Source organism: Mobula birostris, chromosome 14, assembly GCF_030028105.1.
Source record: "Mobula birostris isolate sMobBir1 chromosome 14, sMobBir1.hap1, whole genome shotgun sequence".
Lineage (NCBI taxonomy): Eukaryota > Metazoa > Chordata > Chondrichthyes > Myliobatiformes > Myliobatidae > Mobula > Mobula birostris.
This window is the reverse complement of record NC_092383.1, coordinates 95766783-95781775: the sequence shown is the minus strand read 5'-3', so window position 1 is coordinate 95781775 and position 14993 is coordinate 95766783. Positions and strand designations below refer to the sequence as shown.

Below are 14993 nucleotides of genomic sequence, written 5' to 3'. Positions count from 1 at the left end.
CGGCTTTTTTCTTAAAGATGTGCTGGGTGCATTCCAACTACCACTGCACCACTGCATTCTTCACGGCAATGTATCGGTCTGCGGCCCGGAGGCTGGGGACCACTGGTTTACACTTTATTATGCATGATTATTGTTTTATCTTATTCTAGCTCAATGCATTGTATAATGATCTGATCTGTATGTAAGGCTAGCTTTGCACTGTATCTTGGTACATGAGACAATATTAGACCAATTCCAAGCTCAATGTCATGGACATTGGGAGGGAATCACATGGAGGATGTGGGAATGGCAGCAAACTGTTGTGGGAATACTAACTGGGCGTATGGACTACAGATGGAGATGGTCATCCTGTTCAGCACCAGGCCAGTGATACTGTTCTCAACACATCAATGAGACTGGAAATGTTAGGTTTTATCAGGAACTGTGGGATTGTTGGGAAAGACTACAGCTGAAGGGGTTGGGAGGAGAACCTACCCAAATTGTTCATGGGTTAGGAGCAGGGTCTGCTTCCCATAAACCATAAGATAGAGCAGAACTAGGCCATTCAGCCCATCTACCCTGCTGTGCCATCCAATAATGACTGTTTCTTTAATCCATTTCTCCCACCTCCTCCCTGCAACCCTTAAGCCTCTCACCAATCAAGAACCTATCTGTCTCTACCTGAAATACATCCAATGACTTGGCCTCCACGGACATAGAAGCAGAATTATACCATTCAGTCCATTGAGTCTTTTCCGCTATTTGATCATAGCCGATCCATTTCCCTCTCAGCACCATTCTCTCACCTTCTCATAACCTTTCACGCCCTGAATAATCAAGAACATATCAACCGCCCTATTAAATCCACCCAATGACCTGGCCTTCACAGCTGCCTGTGGCAATGAATTCCACAGATTCACCACCCTCTGGCTAAAGAAATTCCTCCTCATCTCTGTTCTGAATGGACGTTCCTCTATTCTTGGCTGTGCCCTCTGGTTCTAGACTCCCCTACTGATAAAGACATCCTCTCCATGTCCATTCTATCCAGGCTCTACAGTATTCGGTAGGTTTCTCTGAGACCTCCCCAGGACTATCACCACCACCCAACCCAACCTAGAATCAGACTGGGAATGGGTATTGGAATCACTTACCTTCAGGGTGCTTTCCAGTATCTGCAGTGAATGTTTGTATATAATTTTTAATCCCATTTACAACCCAGGCCACTACTTTCAGATGTCCAACATAACTCGGTATCACCAGTTCTTTGGGTACCACTGATACAATTGTTATGGACAATTTGAAAGACAAAAGGACTTGAACTGTGCTCTCCAGATGCATCCAGTCATTAGAGTGAGACATCATAAGCTCAGTTAAACCTTGTGATTCAATTACAGCTTTCAAGACCTCCTTTGCCTACTGCTGCCCAGTGTTCATTGCCATCAGCTGATCGATGTTGACTTTGGATGTATCCCAGTCTTTTCCCTGCACTCTGATTGTCCCAGGAGACTATTACATTTTCTGTGGCATTGCAACATTTACAGTAACCTTTTGGAAGCTGCATTTCTATGTATTAACTTCTAAGTGAATTGCATTTTCTCTGTGGTAAATTATTGTAAAAGTTAGAGCATCCAAAGTGGAAAATTGCAAATCCTGTTCTGTGGTGGATGAGCAGAAACATGCCGGCCCAGGGCCTCCTCTTCTGCCAAGAGGAGGCCACACACAGGGTGCAGAAGCAGCACTTTATATTCTGTCTGAGTAGCCTCCAATCTGATGGCATGAATATCGAATTCTCCTTCCAGTAAAGAAATCCCTCCTGCTCCCCTCTTCCTCTATCCCTCAATCTAGCTCTTACCTCTCCTCATCTGCCTATCACCTCCCTCCGGATCCCCTCCTCCTTCCCTTCTCCCATGGTCCACTCTTCCCCCTATTAGATTCCTTCTTCACCAGCCCTTTATCTTTCCCACCCATCTGACTTCAGCTATCACCGTCCAGCTATTCTCCTTCCCCTCTCCCCCGCCCTTTTATTCTGGCGTCTTCCCCAGTCCTTTCCAGTCCCAAAGAAGGGTCTCAGCCTGAAACATCGACTCCTGATTCGTTTCCATAGATGCCGACTGACACGCTGAGTTCCCCCAGCATTTAGTGTTTCTGAGAGTTTGCAGAGTTTGGAAACACTGTGGTGAAGAAAGCTCTGCACTTGATGTGTTTATCGCCTCGTAGTTGAAGAGATGCTTTGCTGGTGGAAGGGGAAATGAGGGATTTCATTTCTTTGCCGAATGTCAAAGCTGTTGAACTGAAAACGGCATGCACCCATTTTTTTGACCGACAGGATTTATTGAGGAAAGATTGGGCACAGTTCAGTTTGTTTGTCAATAAGCTCTTCCCATAGAACTGATCTGTATTCCATTAGAAACAATGCAGTTTGATTTCTGGCTGGATGCCACAGTCTGGAATGGTTTAAAGAGATCTACACTAATTACAGCCTTCTATTTCCAGCCTCTTCAGATGAACACAGTTGAACAGAATAGAATTACTTGAAATGAGTTCTGACAGTCTAATAATAATCTCCGAAGCTAATTACAGGAGGATTTAGTGTACGCCAGAGAGGCGGTGGGGCCTGTGCGGTCTGACCCACCCCAGAGAAACAGTGTCGACCATCTCAGGCACTTTGTCGCACTTCCCACTTTGCAGATGGCCTTTCTCCGTGGAGCATTGTGTTGGACTAGGCCATCACCACTGCAAGGCCTTTGACAAATCCCTGCATAACAGTTAGATCGCATGGGGAACAGGGAGCGAGACTGGGTTGGATTTATAATTGGCCCGATGGTAGGAAGCAGGGGCTGATGGTGGAAGGGAACAAAGAACTAGAGGGCATAGGTTTGAAATGAGAGTGGAAGGATTTGAAAGGGGCAGCTTCTTCATACAGAGGGTAGTGAGTATATGGAACAAGCTGCCAGAGGAAATGGTTCAGGCAGGTACAATAATGACATTTAAGAGGCATTTAAATGCGTACTTGGACAGGAGCAGGGATTCCCAACCTGGGGTCCACAAATCCCTTGGTTAAAACCGGGGTCCATGGCATAAAAAAGTTCAGGAACCCCTGGTTTGGAGGGATACAGACCAAAGCTGGGCAAATGGGTCTTGCTTGGGTAGGTACCTTATTCGTCATGGTCCAGTTGAACCAAAGATGCCATTTGTGTTCAGATGTGGTGACCTTGAATGTTGTGAGATTTTCCTATCCTCCATCCGTCGGCAGCCTCATGAATGTGCTAGCAACAGATCTCATCAATTGCCGTATACTAGTAACATCACTTGTACAGAAGGAAGTGTCTGACTTATAATGACTGACAGGTTATTGTTTGATTGTTTACAAAGCTAGGATGAAGAGTTAATGTCTTTGAAAGAGAATTGCATCTTTTTCTGGTTTACTGAAATATTCCTGCATTGAGGTGTGTGATGCATGTACTTACTGCCTGTTACACTGCTGGTGGTTAGAACAACAATGAAGGTCTTCATATCTGGAATTCCTTCATCATGTCTGTAGTTTCTTCTTAGTTTTCACTACTGTCAGTCATGCAAGTCTCAGGAATACCATCACACTCAGATGTAGAAGAATTGTTCATTACTGTTTCCGTGACAAATTGCTTTTTTCCAGTCAGGGTTGTTAGCTCTGAGCTGAACCTACAAATCTGGAGGAGCAGTGGACCACTCTCAGTTTGGCCTCTAACTTTTGACCTCTATTGACCAAGAGCCAAAGCATAAAGCCCTGACTCCTGCCAACATAGCTCTCCGGGTCATTGAGGCAAGCAAGCCTCCAAGCCATGACAAGAGTGTGGTCTTCATGGAGGATGTGACACTCTGACCCTGTGATAATCAGGTCATCTGTAAAGGATTTCAAAATTCGCAGCCTGCACCCAGAAACCAGGGAACTGGCTTTGGGACCACACCAGATATTCAAGCTGGTCCTAGCAGCCTGTTATATAACAGAAGGGAAGGATGCCAATTTAAACGACAAAGGCCCTGTGTCAGTCAGGGCCGGAGTGTCTCCTGGCTTCTCGCCCTCTGGACATTGCACCTCTCCCAGCTGTGTTTGTGTAGGATCAAAATATTGGCCTCATCTGTCCCCAGTCCCTATCTCCTCCAAATCTCTCCCATCCATCTTCAATGCTCCTACCCATCCCCAGCTCCCCCAGTCCTTCCACCCTGTCCATTCTCTAGCTTCAGCCGTTCTGAGATTCCATCTTGGAAAAACTTTTCTTGATTGCCTGATCAGATTTATAAGTGACTTTCTTATATTTACACGAGACATCTAGTCCTTGTCCTTCCAATGGAGCTATCTTTACCAAAACTTCACAGTTCTCTGGAACTATTCCAGAATCTGGTAACTGTAGAAAGATTACTACTAATGCCTCCACAATCTCATCAGCTAGTTCTTCAGAGCCCTGAGGGCTAGTCCATCTGGTCCAGGTGATTTATCTATCTTCAGACCTTTCAGCTTCCCAAGCACCTTCACCTTAGTAATTACAACTACACTCACTTCTGCCCCTAACTCTCACAAATTTCTGGCATATTGCTGGTCTCTTTCATATTGAAGACTGACTCAAAATATTGATTAAGTGCATCTGCCATTTCTTAGCCCCCATCACTACCTCTCCAGTGTCATTTTGCAGCAGTCCAATATCCACTCTCGCCTCTCTTTTACTCTTCATATATCTGACAAAACTTTTGGTATTCTCTCTTATATTATTGGCTAGCTTACTTTAATATTTCATTTTTTCTCTCCTTATGACTTTTTTAGTTGCCTTCTTTTGTTTTTTAAATTGTCCTCCAGTCTTCCAAATTCCCATTAATTTTTGCTCTCTGTATGCCCTCTCTTCAGCTTTTATGTTGGTTTTGAATTCCCTTGTCAGCCACCATTGAGGCATCCAGCCTTTAAAATACTTCTTCATCTGTGGGATGTATCTATCCTTCCCCTTCCGAATTGCCCCGTGAAACTCCAGCCATTGATATTCTGTCATCATCCCTGCTAGTATCCCCTTCCAATCAACTTTGGTCGGCTCTTCTCTCATGCCTCTGTAATTCCCTTTATTCCACTGTAATACTGATACATCTGACTTTATCTTCTCCTTCTCAAACTACAGGGTGAATTCGACATATTATGATCTCAGGCCCCTGAGGGTTCCTTTACCGTAATCTCCCTAATCAAATCCAGTTAATTACACAACACCCAATCTAGAATTGTCTTTCCCCAGTGGGCTCAACCACAAGCTGCTCTAAAAAGCAATCTTATATACATTCAAAAAATTCCCTCTCTTAGGATCCAGCACAAACCTAATTGTCCCAATCTACCTGCATATTGAAATCCCCCATGATTATCGTAACATTGCAGTTTTACATGCCTTTTCGATTTCCCATTCTAATTTATATCCTACATTTTGGCTACTGTTTGGAGTCCTGTAGATAACTGCCATCAGGGTCTTTTTACCTTTGCAGTTTCTTAACTCTACCCTCAAGGATTCTACATCTTCAAACCCTATTCACTTCTTTCTAAGGGTTTGATTTCATTTTTTACCAACTGAGCCACCCACCTCCTCCTCCTCCTACCTGTCCTTTCACTGGCTCACTCTGGAGGTGCCTTGGTCTTGTCTTTCACTCTGTGTTAGTGGTAAATTTATCATCGATTCTAATTGTGACACAGGCTGTAGTTTGATTGAATCAGCCACAATGCTACTTCAAATGTTATATTAGTTCCAACAAAGCCTTCTGCACATAGTAAGTGGTTTACTTATTTGTGACAAATACCAACATTACCATAGCTGACACAATGCTGGACATGAAATATACTGAGTCCATTTCAAACTGCTGAGCATAATCAAATCATGCCATCAAATGTAGTCTTGGCTGTTCTTGATTTAAGAACAAGTATAATTGCACTATTAAAGTTTTTATTTTAATGTTGCCTTGATTTGTAACTATAATGCTTCCAAGTAATTTGTGAAATAAGTCCTGATTTGGGTTGAAGGATTATCTTGGACATACCTAATCTTGTTACGGTAAAGAGCTTTTGCGAATGTAATCTTATTACCGCTGTGAGAACCGTAACCGTTGTCACTGTGACATTAACAATGGCCAATATTGTGGTGCCAAAAGACAGATAAATCAGGGAGAATAGAAAATTATCTTTGACTTGGTAAAAGAGGAAATAATCTCCCAGGGACTGCCTTCAAGAGGAAGTGGCCTCCGTCCTTGAACAAACTCCCACATATTTATTCATTTCTTGAGACACGGAGCAGAACAGGCCCTTCTGCCCCTTCGAGTCGTGCTGCCCAGCAACCCACCTATTTAACCCTAACCTAAACCCAATCACCGGGCAATTTACAATGACCTATTAACCCACCAGCCGGTACGCCTTTGGACTGTGGCATGAAACCGGAGCACCCGAAGGAAACACACGCGGTCATTAGGAGAACGTACAAACTCCTTACGATCAGTGGCAGGAATTGAAACCGGGTCACCTGCACTGTAAAGTAGTGAGCTAACCACTACGTTACACTCACAGTAACAGGGTCCCAACAGCTCATCAAGCACATGCCGGCCAATCACACCCATGCGACCAGCTACCCTACTAACCCATATGTCTTTGACCTGGGGGAGGAAACCAAAGCATCTGGTGGTCACAGGGAGAACATACCCCTTCCAGGGAGAACAAAGCCCTCACAGACAGCAGGGGGAATTGAACCTATGTCAGTGTTATACTAACCACTGTATTACTGTGTTGCCCTTCAATTTTGCAATGAGCATCATCCAATTTCAGTACGGTTTTGACTATTAGAATTGGAGTACAAACATCGGCTGGTGATCCACACATAAAACTTCCTTTCTGCATTGATTTGTTGATCAACGTTGAGTGACAGAAGCCAGGAAACTTCAGTCAGTGCATTGAGTGAAGCCGGGAGACTTCAGTGGGTTGGGGAAGGGGGGATCCCATGCTCCGGGCACCTGGAGGCTGTTGCTTGTCAGAAGCCAACGTGACAATGAAACAAGATCTTCATCTGTTGCTCTTCACACTTTCCCTCCTGCTGTCACAAAGCAAGTTTAGACTTGCTGCCGGATTCATGGGAGAAGCTATTTCTAGATCTGTGTGAGCTGTGTACCGTGCCGGCTCCAGCTCAAGCTCATCTCGAGATCTGTATCACTCTGATGAGCCCACGATTTTTTATTCTCTCAGAGTGTGCAATACCCACCAAAGATATACACTTACAACATTACTGATAGCCCCTGCTAGAACCTACGAACGGCAAGGAAGTCCGCGTCCTGCAATCCATGTGCTACTTGGCATTGTCCTGTTGCAGATGTGAACCACTGAAGCATGGTGTGGTGGTCCATGCACAACCTGCTGATACCTCCACCGAAGACATCTTTAAAACAAGGTGCTCCAAGCAGGCTGCATCCATTTCAAACACCCTGGTCACCCAGGGTATGCCCTCTTCTCATTGCCACCATCAGGAGATGCAGGGGGCTGAAGACAAGCACTCGCCGTTTTAGGAACAGCATCTTCCCTTCCGCCATCAGATTTCTGAACGGTCCATGACCATGAACACTACCTTCGCACAATTTATTTATTTTTTAATATATTTTTATGGTAACGAATAGTGATTTTATGTACTTTACTGTACCGCTGTGACAACTTTCATGACAGATGTCGGTCACAGGACGGCGCAGTACCATAGTGGTGAGCGAAACACTTGGAGCACCAGTAATCGGCGATGGGGGGTTCGATTGCCGCCACTGTCTGCAAGGAGTTTATACATTCTTTCCGTGACCATATAGGTTTCGTCTGGGTGCTCTGGATTCCTCCCTCACGTATGGTTAGAGTTAATCAGTTGTGGGCATGCTATGTTGGGGCCGGAAGCGTGGCAACACTTGCAAGCTATCCTTGGCGCATCCTCAGACTCTGTCGGTCATTAACGCAGATGGCTCATTTCCCTCTATGCCTCGATGTACATGTGACAAATAAAGCTACTCTTTAAATCTGATGATACCTGATTCTGTTTGGACGCCGAGGAGAATTGTAACTGAACTTTGTCTGCTTGTTTCCCAGGCGTTCTGCATCTGAGATTGTCTGCGTCTCTGCTCCGTCTCTACACGGGCCTGGCATTGTCCGTGTTTCAGTGAGTGTTGATCGCGCACAGCTGGACGACAGTCTGCAGTTTGAATTTATTGATGATCCCACTGTTCTGAGGATTGAACCAGAGTGGAGTATTGCCAGGTACATGACCTTGTGACACATAAATTTCACGTTACATGAATGTTTAAAATCCATTCGTGCCACAACAGATTTCTGAGCAGACAATGGAACTATGAACACCACCTCACAATTTTTGTTCTCTTTTTGCACTATTTATTTAATCTTTAATATATTCATTATTATAATTTCTAGTAATTTTTTTAAGTACAGTGGATTTCCGTTATCAGGACCACAAGTTCTGGCCCTAATAAGCTGCTGCCCCAGTTAACTGAAGTTCCATGGAAGTAGTTAAAAGATATAAAAAAGACCAACTACCATTTAACTGAGTAACAAACTACATATTTAAATGAAATACAGAACTAATTAGAACGCTACCAATATTGTTACAGTACTATAAAACTGTATTAGTTTCCTAATAGTTATCAATGGAGGAATTTATCCAGTATATGCTGCAGTGTTCTTTTGATTGACTGCAAATGAACAAGATCAGCGCAGACACCTAGTGCAGATAATGGACTGCCTTCATTGGCTTCCTGCATGAAGCAGTGTCAAAAATTACTGCTTTTTAATTTGTCGCTAATCAGCCCAATTGAAAAGGCATAACACAAGCACCCAGGACTGTTGCTATTTAAAAGCCCTTCACTGTTGGCACAGTGTGGTATCCAACGGCAACACAAGTCTATGTGACCGACGCTGGTTCGAAACTGTTTGCCAAAAATCTCTTGTCCCAATCAAGTGGCATAGTGTCCCAAATAAACAAAGGGAATCATGGCTATTTTCTCAATGAAATTTGGTTCTTTAAGAGCTGTCCCAAATAAGGGCTGTCCTAATTCACCGAATGCCCAATTAACCAGAATCCAAATGTGTTGCATGGTACCACCTCTGCAATACAACAGACTTCACAGTATATGTCGATAATAATGAACATGATTCTGATTCCGAACAGGTTCAACTCAAGGAAATATTTACATTTTGAGGTGGTTGGGCAAGCTGAAGCAGATAGATGTTTGACATCTACTCCACAAGACAGACACAGTATTTTAGCTATCAACCTCCACCCACTGCCTTAGAAAATGGATCTAAGAATGCTAGCTGGACCTCCATATTGGCATAATTATCATCATCATTATGTGTTGTGCCATATGACATAGGTGATCATGGCCTTTCTTTGACCAGGATTGTTCTTGGCAATTTTTTCCACAGAAGTGGTTTGCTATTGCCTTCTTCTGGGCAGTGTCTTTACAAGATGGGTGACCCCAGCCATTATCAATACTCTTTAGAGATTGTCTGCCTGGCATCAGTGGTCGCATCACCAGGACTTGTGATATGCAGCAGCTGCTCATACGACCATCCACCAGCTGATCCCATGGCTTCACGTGACCCTGATCGGGGGTTAAGCAGGTGCTACACCTTGCCCAAGGGTGACCTGCTGACTAGCGGAAGGAAGGAGCACCTTACACCTCCTTCGGTAGAGATGTACCTCCACCCCACCACCCAAGTAAAGTCTACCAGTTTGAAATATGGCCTACCACCCCCAGTTTCATAAGGGCAGGTGGGAAGACAGATGAAATACTGTGCCTGCCACCTGGCAGCAGTTTTTTGGAAAAACAGAATATTTACAACACTGGGCAAAGCCATGTAGCTCTTGGTGTCTAAACAATTCTCATTGTAGAAATGGTGCAAAGGGATATGGACCCAATGCAGGCAAATGGGATTAGTGTAGATCAAGGGATTCCCTCCCGGCTCCCCGGACACCTCGGTTAATGGTAGGGATCCATGGCATGACAAAGGTTAGGGACCCCTGGTGTAGATGGTGCCGATGGGCCCGTCTCTGTGCTGTTCAGAATTACGACTCTCTGGGCAACACGATAGCTTGGTGGTTACTATGTTGGTTCACACCACTAGCTGTAAGATCAGGGTTCGGCCCTGACTGTTGTCTGTAAGGAGTTTAAACCTTCTCCCCGTGACTGTGTGGGTTTCCTCTGGGTGCTCTGGTTTCCTCCCACAGTAAATTATGGGCATGCTATGTTGGTGGCAGAGGTGTTGTGACACTTGCCCAGCACTGTCCTTGCTAATTTGATGTGACACCACTTTGAAGCGTTCTTTGTGTGCCCATCTCCCAGTTCCATCCCCGAAGATTGTAATGGGAAACAGTGTATTGGTAGCAAACTTACTCTCATCCGAGTATTCTTCTCACAAGTAAAACCAATTAATTCTTTATCGTTGTTCCTCAGCTTCCTTTACAATTCAGTGTAGAGCGCTTGATGAAGGGATTTACTTTAATATTTGCTGATGGCCTGTTGATGTCATTAACAAGACCAGCACTTTCTGTCCGTAGTCCTCTTTCCCCAAGTCCCTGACTGATTCCAGCAATCCCCAGAATAAATATTATTCCAGCAATTGCATTTTCACAAACTTTTCCCAAGCTCCCTCCAGTCATTTTGCTTCTTTTAATTTTCCAAACAAGGAGTCGGAGTGCCGACAAGACACTCCACATGTTCTTTTCAGTGATGTTTGCCACATGCTGCTTCCCTCTGGGGCACTGCAACCTGCAAACTCTAACGAGAATTACCATGCCATAAGTCTCTCACACACGCCTACCCACAGCAGATTTATCCCGATTTTGATTGATTGTGCATTTAAAGCACAGACCCTACAGTATATGGTATGACAAACTGGCTCATTAGGTAGTACGATGTGAGGTACCTGCGAAAAGCTCTCTCAACACGTGGGTACGTGTTATTTCACAGTGTGATTGTTTGAGAACTTTTCACACCCCCAGAATGTGGACAGCAAACCCTGTCAAAATCTGCTATGCATTTGCACCAATTAAGGATTGAGTTTGTAGTAGTAGTCATAGTCATACTTTATTAACCCCGGGGGAAATTGGTTTTCGTTACAGTTGCTCCATAAATAATAAATAGTAATAAAACCATAAATAGTTAAATACTAATATGTAAATTATGCCAGTAAATTATGAAATAAGTCCAGGACCAGCCTATTGGCTCAGGATGTCTGACCCTCCAAGGGAGGAGTTGTAAAGTTTGATGGCTACAGGCAGGAATGACTTCCTATGACGCTCTGTGTTGCATCTCGGTGGAATGAGTCTCTGGCTGAATGTACTCCTGTGCCCACCCAGTACATTATGTAGTGGATGGGAGACATTGACCAAGATGGCATGCAACTTGGACAGCATCCTCTTTTCAGACACCACCGTCAGAGAGTCCAGTTCCATCCCCACAACAGCACTGGCCTTACGAATGAGTTTGTTGATTCTGTTGGTGTCTGTCACCCTCAGCCTGCTGCCCCAGCACACAACAGCAAACATGATAGCACTGGCCACCACAGACTTGTAGAACATCCTCAGCATCGTCCGGCAGATGTTAAAGGACCTCAGTCTCCTCAAGAAATAGAGACGGCTCTGACCCTTCTTGTAGACAGCCACAATGTTCTTTGACCAGTCCAGTTTATTGTCAATTCGTATCCCCAGGTATTTGTAATCCTCCACCATGTCCACACTGACCCCCTGGATGGAAACAGGGGTCACTGGTACCTTAGCTCTCCTCAGGTCTACCACCAGCTCCTTAGTCTTTTTCACATTAAGCTGCAGATAATTCTGCTCACACCATGTGACAAAGTTTCCTACCATAGCACTGTACTCAGCCTCATCTGGATGGCAGGGTGGAGATAACATCCCTAACAAAGGATGTTTAAAAGGCACTCCTTCCCTCCGCTAACCTGCAGGTCACCCTTGGGCAAGGTGTTGCACCTGCTTAGCCCCTGATCAGGGTCATGTGAAGCCATGGGAGCAGGTGGTGGATGGTCGTATGAGCAGCTGGTGCTTACCGCAAGTCCTGGTTATGTGACCACTGTCTTCGGAGAGACAATCTCTGAAGAGTATTGATAATGGCTGGGGTCACCCATATTGGAAGATAGAACATAGAATAGTATAGCACATCACAGGCCCTTCGGCCCACAATGTTGTACCGACCCTCAAACCCTGCCTCCCATATAAGCCCCCACCTTAAATTCCTCCATATACCTGTCTAGTAGTCTCTTAAACTTCACTAGTGTATCTGCCTCCACCACTGACTCAGGCAGTGCATTCCACGCACCAACCACTCTCTGAGTCGAAAACCTTCCTCTAATATCCCCCTTGAACTTCCCACCCCTTACCTTAAAGCCATGTCCTCTTGTATTGAGCAGTGGTGCCCTGGGGAAGAGGCGCTGGCTATCCACTCTATCTATTCCTCTTATTATCTTGTACACCTCTATCATGTCTCCTCTCATCCTCCTCCTCTCCAAAGAGTAAAGCCCTAGCTCCCTTAATCTCTGATATTGTAAAGACACTGCCCAGAAGGATGAAATGGCAGCTAATTCTGTAGAAAAATTTGCCAAGAACAATCATGGTCATGGAAAGACCATGACCATCCATGTCATACAACACAACACATAATGTTGATGATGAAGGACCGAGCAAGGGACTAGCCGTAATTCTTTACTTGTTGGTGCAGACCGTCACTGCAGAAAATTCTGGCTTGTTCGAATCCTGTGCCAACTAATCCCTTAAAAAGGAGGAGTCTATTGAGTGAGATTGACCACTCTACTGGGGCTTCCACGTCAGAGTATTTCCAGATTCCCAATCCAGAAACATATCGATCCCAGCTTTGAATGAAATCAGTGGTGGAGTCTCCACAGCCAGTGGATGAAGAAATTCCAAAAGTCACCACCCGCTGAGTAAAGAAATTTCTCTTCTGTTCAGTCTTAAATAACTAATCCCTTATTCTCAAAGTATTCCCAAGATCATAAGGTCCTCAAGAAGATTTTAGGTGCTAAAACCAGACAAGGCCCTTGAGGAATATAAAAAGTCTTGAATCACGTGTGTGTTTTTGAGAAAGTGACAAAGGGTAGGACAGTGAGTGTAGCCTACATTTATAAACCCTCAAGTAAAGCTGCAATGAGCTGGTAAATTGGATCTGAAACTGACTTGGTGAGGTGTTTTTTTGACTGGAGATCTGCGACCATTGGTACCATAGTAATCAGTGCTGGGACGTCTATTGTTTGTAATATGTATCAACGATTTGGATAAAAGTGTAGTTGGTCTGATACACAACCAATTCTGAAATTGGTGCATTTGTGGGCAACAAAGAAATTTTTCAAAGGATGTTGGGAGAATATTGTTCAGTTAGAAATCTGGCCACAGAAATGGCAGATGGAGTTTAATCTGGACAAGTTCATTGGAATTTGATAGATGTATGATCTGTAAAATTATGAAAGGCATAGAGAGTGTAAGTATTCAGTTTTTTATCATATACTGAGCTCTTAGGTTTACGATGAAAGGGAGGATGTTTCACTGAGCTGCATGAGGCAGCTTTTTTTTTACACGAGGCGCCTAGAATATGCTGTTCCTGTTAACAATTCCTGGGATGTGCAGGTCACTGGTGAGACCCACATTTTACTCCCGGCCCTCAATGTCCTTGAGCTGAGTGGCCAGCTCAACCACTTATGGGTAGTTAAGATCAGAGCACATCTCTTTGGACAGGAGCCACGTGTTGTCAAACTGGGTAAGGATGGCAGATCCCATACTCTGTCAGGTGTAAGGTAACCAGACTGGTTTGGTCAGCAATGCAGTCATTCCACAGAATCAGGTTTAATATCACCGCCATATGTTGTGAAATTTGTTGTTATCTGACAGCAGTGCATTGTGATGCATAACAATGAAAATCTGTAAATTTCAGAAAGAAGTAAATACAGTTAAATTAACTAAGTAGCACAAAAAGAGAAAAATTGTGGAGAGGTAGTGTTCATGGGTTCAGTGTCTATTCAGAAATCAGATGGCAGAGGGGAAGAGGCTGTTCCTGAATCACTGAGTGTGGCTGCTCTACCTCCTCCCCAGTGGTGACAATGCAAAGAGGGCATTTTCTGGCTGACGGGGGGTCCTTATTGACGGATGCTGTTTTTTTCAGGATTCACTCCCTGACGATGTCCTGGATGCTGGGGAGGCTTTGTGTCCATGGTGGAGCTGACTGAGTTCTCAACTCTGGGCAGTTTATTTCACTCCTGTGCAGTGGCCCCTCCATACTAGACGGCGATACAGCTAGTTAAAATGTTCTCCATGGTACATAGAACATAGAAATCTACAGCACATTACAGGTCCTTCAGCCCACAATGTTGTGCCAACCATGTAACCTACGCTAGAAACTGCCTAGAGTTTCCCTACCACTTAATTCTTTATTTTTCTAAGCTCCATGTGCCTATCTAAGAGGCTCTTTAAAGGACTCTGTTGTATCTGCCTCTACCACTGTCACTGGCTGTGCATTCCACGCATCCACCACAATCTGTGTGAAAAACTTACATCCGCCTTCCAAGCACCTTAAAACTATGCCCCCTTGTATTAGCCATTTCAGCCCTGGGAAAAAGCCTCTGCCTATAGAAATTCCTCCGTCTGTAGAAATTCGTGAGTACCTTTGGTGAAATACCAAATCTCCTCAAAGTCCTAATGAAATATAGCCTCTGTCATGCCTTCTTTGTTACTGGCATCAACATGTTCAGCTCAGGATTGATCCTCAGAGATGTTGACGCCCAGGAACCTGAAATTGCTCACTCTTCCCACTTCTGAATTACAAAAGTCCAAAGTAAATTTTATTATCAAAATACACCCATGTCACCATATACAGCCCTGAGATTTATTTTGCTGTGGACATACTCAGCAAATCTATAGATTTATAACTATAACAGGATCAATGGAAGATCAACCAGAATGCAGAAG

At 44.3% G+C, this 14993-nt stretch overlaps 1 protein-coding gene across 8 annotated transcripts in view; it reads left to right on the top strand.

Moving 5' to 3' along the window:
• Positions 1 to 14993, top strand: part of plxna2 (plexin A2) — a 565853-nt gene that overhangs the window by 454215 nt on the left and 96645 nt on the right. For all 8 annotated transcript variants that reach the window (XM_072279001.1, XM_072279002.1, XM_072279005.1 and 5 more), the window contains exon 16: positions 8078 to 8245. In XM_072279001.1, the coding sequence (XP_072135102.1) occupies positions 8078 to 8245 (168 nt within the window). The remainder of the gene's footprint in view (positions 1 to 8077; positions 8246 to 14993) is intronic.